This window comes from Phaseolus vulgaris, chromosome 11 (genome assembly GCF_000499845.2).
Source record: "Phaseolus vulgaris cultivar G19833 chromosome 11, P. vulgaris v2.0, whole genome shotgun sequence".
Lineage (NCBI taxonomy): Eukaryota > Viridiplantae > Streptophyta > Magnoliopsida > Fabales > Fabaceae > Phaseolus > Phaseolus vulgaris.
The window spans coordinates 16,370,090-16,375,371 of record NC_023749.2 but is presented as its reverse complement, the minus strand read 5'-3'; the positions used below and the strand labels follow the sequence as shown (position 1 = coordinate 16,375,371).

The following is a 5,282-nucleotide window of genomic DNA, read 5'->3' as shown; positions in this document are numbered from 1 at the left end:
CCCTGATCAAGGCCTCGCAGAATGGCCCTGGCTGCACGCCCTTCTTGAAGGCATAGACCAGCATTTCTTCATCCTTGGCCGGCGATCTGACCATCTGCGCTCCGAAGCGATTGAGGTAGTCTCTGAGGGACTCCCCATGGTACTGCCTTATGTCAAACAGATCATAGGACACCCTGGGCGGTGCCTTGTTCACAATATACTGCTCGACAAATATTTTCGAGAATTGTTGAAAATTGGTTATGTGGCCATTAGGCAGGCTCACAAACCACTCCATCGCCGTTCCCTGGAGCGTGCTCATGAACATCTTACAGTAGACGGCGTCCGACCCTCCCGACAGCATCATCTGCGTGTGGAACGTGGTCAGATGAGCCTCTGGATCCTCCACGCCGGTAAAAACAGCTTTAACTGGAACCACGCTCGTGGGAATTGGCGTGTCGGTAATCGCCTGAACAAAAGGCATTGGGAAAACACGAGGTGGCGTCGACGGTGCCGCCTCTTCAGCAGAAGAACGTCCCTGCTGCTCCTGAAGAGCTCGACGCAGCTCCTCAGCTACCTTGCTGAGCTCCTCGTTCCTGGCGCGAGAGGCGACCAGGTCCTCATGTATCCTTGCCTGCTCTACGCGCGAGGCTTCCACAGTCGCCTGCAACGAGCGCATCATTTCTGCCATCTGCGCCATGGTCATGGCGGCGTCGCCTTCAGCAGCGACGGGAGCCACGGGACTGGAACGATTGCTTCTCATCTTTCTCATCAACTTCAGCGAACCACAAGAATACAGCAAACAGCACTTCAACCACGATCGAAACAGCGATCAATCGGAGAAAACTCAAGAAACTGCGCAAGAACCCAAGAACACCGCAAACCTTCGCAGAAACCACAAAAGAACTCGAACTTCCACCAGACAGATTGCGCGCAAGTAACAAAAGACCTCACTCCGCCGATTGAAAGCCAAACAAACGGTACAAAACACAAACTCACCGAACGAAACTCAAAGAAACTGCAAACGACGGTTGCACCAGCACACAACCGCGCAGAAAACCTCGAAAACTTCCACGAACTCACGCTGTGGATGGGAGCGCGTTTTACACGGCCCCACGGTGGGCGCCTGATGATCCTGCCTGTTGACCGGAGTGCTGGAGAATGCCTCGTCAAAGGATCGACGTGCGCACCGCTTATCTCCTTCGTTCCTCCTCTGGATCTACTTCAAGAACCTGCAAAGAAACGACACGGCGCCGCTGCGGCCGATCGCACTCCGACGCTCAAGTCAGTGACGGTATCACCAAATACTAAGAACTAGAACCGTGCAAACTCTCTCTCACAAACAGCTCTGTCACTCGCAAGCGTAAAGTGTATGAACTGAACGTGCGTACCTCAGAAAGTTCGTTAAGAGCTCTTATATACCTGGTGATTTTCTCTCTCCTGGCAGTTACAGACTTGGACACGTGGCTCGTATCCAACTGTACACGTGCCATCATCTGGAGGCTCCCTGACTTGGCGCTGCTTCTACTCTCATTTTGGCTAAGTTACGTATGCATGGTACTGCCCAGTGCATAGCAAACTTAGGAGTGCGATCTCTACTGAAACTGGCGAGTTAGGGCCTTCATACACCTTCCCTGTGGTCTCGCCGGCCGCCTTCATAATCTGCTTCTCCTTTATCTTCGGCGATGTGCCTGTTCTGGCGATCTCCGACTGCTTGGTCGCCTGAGTCTGCATCTGGCGACTTCATCCTCAACCTGGCGATCGCCTATTCTGGTAAGCTGGAGATCGGAACACGCCAACTTAACAATCGGCGACTACACGTGCCTCCCGACTTCCTTCCCTTCTTGCCAACCTGGCGCCTTGTCAACACGCCTACACTATAGCAGGGTGCCACGTCATCATACCCGACCACCAGGGCGGTACAACACTAGTGGACTTTCGAAAGATAGGGTATCGAGATGAGTCATTTATAATGGTTCAACAAGCATCTCAAGTTTTCTACGTGAAAGATCCTACGTCAGAACATTGGTATGTCGTTTTACACGGGAAAAAAACAAGGGGAGGCCATAGATGATATTGAAAATGGTGACCCCCATTCATTCACACTAATGATAATTAATAAAGATGACGATGTACTTGATGATGTACATGCAACCTGTAAAGACCACAGTGAAGGAATTTACATATGAACTTTCAACCCACATGCAACCCGTAAATAAGCATTTTGAATTTTATGTATTATTTTTATATGATTTTAATTCGATGCAGATTAACTAATGTTTGTTACCTAATTTTTTTAACAGAGACATGGATGACGATCAGACCCCACTCACACCTCGATCCAATTGAGGCAGCAGAGGAACTACTAGATTGAAGCGTCTCGCATTGAGACGTGCTGCTGGTGAGAAGACACGTGTTGACATTGACGTCAACACTGGAGTGGCTTTTGGTCCTAAAGCAGATGAGTTTATGAGCTATCTTTGAGTTGTTTCTCGTGAGAGGCTCTCCATTTTGATTAATTCATGGGATGAGGTGTCAGAGGTCGACCGGAACATGATCTGGGAGGATGTTCTGGTAAGCTTTACATTTTGATATAATGCTTTTTAATATTCATTGATTAATTTTAATTTGGTGATGTTATTTTGTAGGCAAACTTTGAAATTCCTGATGTGGAACCGCTTCAATCAAAGAATATATCCAATATCGGACTTAAATTTCGTAACTTTAAGTCAAGACTGACTTCGAGATACGTTTTTGGCGACCTTAAAGACGAAAATCCATGTTTAAAGTACAAACATATTGATGAAGAGACATGGCGTCTTTTTAAAGAAAGTCGTGATGGTAGGTGAAGTAAATTAACTTTTTTTGTTTATATAAAATTAATAAGTTTATCTTATTTACTTCACTTTGTTTATTTCAATTATGACAGGATCGTCGGAAGAAAGCTCAAGAGATAGCTTTGAAGAATGTTACCCCGCACGTTATGTCTCGTTTGGGGTATCGAAAACTTGAGCAAGCACTGATGGTGTTAAAGGAGCAATCTAAATAGGGGACGTTGTCTGAGAATGTGGAAACAGGGGTCACTTCTCCTCCATCACCACCTTTTCGCCATGTAAAATGGAAGAGGGCCCGAATTAAAAAGTCGGGTGCACCAAGTTCTGAGCAATCCGGGGTTATCATCGAAAAAATTGTAAGCTATTTTTGTTATTTTCATTTATTTTAAAGCATTAATTATATTAAAAATTGATATTATTTTTGTCTACTCTTGCAGGATTCCTTTGAATCCAACGGTATATTTGTTGTTGAAGGTCGTCAAGATATCCTAGTTGAAGCAATTGGACAACCTGAGCACTGTGGTCATGTTCGTGCAGCTGGACAAGGGGTTGGAATTAAACTATATTTTGGAGTTTCAGAACGACAGTCATCCTCTTCCTTCAAAGAGAACGAAACTCAAATGAAGACTAAGATACATGAAGAATTAATGGAGGAGATGGGAAAGGAGACTGATTTGATGCGACTAGAGATGAGAAAGGAGAATGATCGAATACGACAAGAGTTTCTATCGCAACAACTTTGTGTTGAGCCGATTGAACCCCTTGTTAGTCCTACTCCCAAGAGCACAAAGGGGAGTTGTGCAGCTCCTCCAACATCAGGGGATGATATCATTGGGCAGACGAAGGATTGTGAGCTACTGGTAGTGGGCGGCAAACTTCCTCTAGTGGTGGCCCTTGGAAAAGTTTATCAAGACGCAACCACCTTACATAACGTTCTTCTCTCCCCTGATGTTGCGAAGGTAACAGTTGAAAAAGTACGATTTCCTGATGCTCGTGTTCCACTACCTTCAGATGAGGTAACCACTGTGGCCGATGCATTTCAGACATTCGTTGCCTGGCCCAGAGACCTCATTCGATTTATGCCCGAACCTCATGTAATAATTTCATTTCATTATATTAATTTTTATTTATATTTATATATTACATATAATTTAATACAAATGTTCTTTATCTTGTAGAAACCTTTTCGGGCACCAAGTCCGGAGAAGAAGCGTGACGTTCCAGTTGACAATCCTATAGCTTCCTTACGTCTCATTGCTAGTCAGATTGGTAATGAACCTTTTGCAGTTCCGTGGGATGATACATTTTTTCAAATAAACACTGAACTGTCACTGATGATGTACAACACAGATTTATTAGAATTTGTATCTGGGAATCAGAAGCTCAATATAAATATAATTCAATTTTTTATGATGTAAGTATCTTTACCTATTATTCAATTTACTTTATGTTAAATTATTATTGATTATGCTTTAACTAATAACTTGTAGGTTTTTGCATGGAGTCTGTCTCACCGAGGGGAAGGAAAATGTGTATGGATTCTTAAATCTTTCATATACTAATCCGTTGGACCAAGGTCATATGAGACTCAAGCATACATCACTAACACCCTAGAAAAAGAGGGAAAAGAAATTTATTTATGTCCTTATATTAATGAGTAAGTTTAATTATATGTCATCAATTATTACTATTTCATGTTTTGAATATTTACTAACTCTTTTCATGGGTGATATAGGCATCATTGGCAGTTATTTGTCTTATCAATGGTTGATAAGACTACTGTGTGGTTATGTTCCCTACACAAGAAGATACCCACAAAATTTAAGGATATCATTGATACGCAAGTACAGTATAAACTTAACTTTGTATGTTACTAATTAACCATCTACTAACGAGGTTTTTTGTATTAATCAGTTCATGGCGTGGATATAACATCCTAAAAGGTCGATCCAGTTCAAATAATTTGAACTACATAAGAATAAAGGTTTGTAATTTTTTTCTTTCTCTTATCATTAATTGTTTATCAATATACTAACATATTACTTTTTATTGAATTATAGTGTAATAAACAACCAGGAAGCTATGAGTGTGGCTATTACATATGCAATGGATGATTACCATTATAAGACTACGTGTTAAAACTGGTTGGAAAGAGGTAATAACATGATATGTTAAATCCTTTTTATAATTCTTGAACATATATATATCTAAAAACTAATTTATGTCAACTATATTTTGCAATGCAGTTATTCACGGAAGAAACACCAATGAATTTGGAAGCCATTTCATATGTCAGAGATTCTTGGTCCACATATTTCATAAATTTTTATAACTCTAGGATAGTTGATCAATAGTGTAGGTTTTATTGTAATGTACATTTTGATTCTCTTAATTTATCTTTAGATTTCTGTATTTGTCTGGCTGGGTACATTTTGATCATTATGCAGGTTAAATTATATGGTTTCGGAACAA

The 5,282-nt window shown here is 41.9% G+C and overlaps 1 protein-coding gene and 1 long non-coding RNA gene across 2 annotated transcripts; both read left to right on the top strand.

Annotated features, from left to right (window-relative positions):
- Nucleotides 1-269: 269 nt before the first annotated feature.
- LOC137835405 (uncharacterized) lies at nucleotides 270-4,228 on the top strand. The gene is made up of 5 exons (XM_068643897.1): nucleotides 270-2,550; nucleotides 2,625-2,817; nucleotides 2,906-3,166; nucleotides 3,248-3,904; nucleotides 3,989-4,228. The coding sequence occupies exons 4-5, from the start codon at nucleotides 3,431-3,433 to the stop codon at nucleotides 4,226-4,228; spliced, it is 714 nt and encodes a 237-aa protein (XP_068499998.1). The 5' UTR covers nucleotides 270-2,550; nucleotides 2,625-2,817; nucleotides 2,906-3,166; nucleotides 3,248-3,430.
- Nucleotide 4,229: 1 nt separating this feature from the next.
- Nucleotides 4,230-5,282, top strand: LOC137832070 (uncharacterized). Its single transcript, XR_011084515.1, has 5 exons — nucleotides 4,230-4,467; nucleotides 4,546-4,654; nucleotides 4,725-4,794; nucleotides 4,871-4,965; nucleotides 5,057-5,282. It is a non-coding gene; the product is annotated as an uncharacterized lncRNA (long non-coding RNA).

Excerpts from the sequence above, each read along its gene's own strand:
- LOC137835405 (XM_068643897.1), top strand. The coding sequence starts at position 3,431 with ATGAAGACTAAGATACATGAAGAATTAATGGAGGAGATGGGAAAGGAG. Across the intron at positions 3,905-3,988 it reads GATTTATGCCCGAACCTCAT|AAACCTTTTCGGGCACCAAG; the intron begins GTAATAATTTCA and ends TTTATCTTGTAG.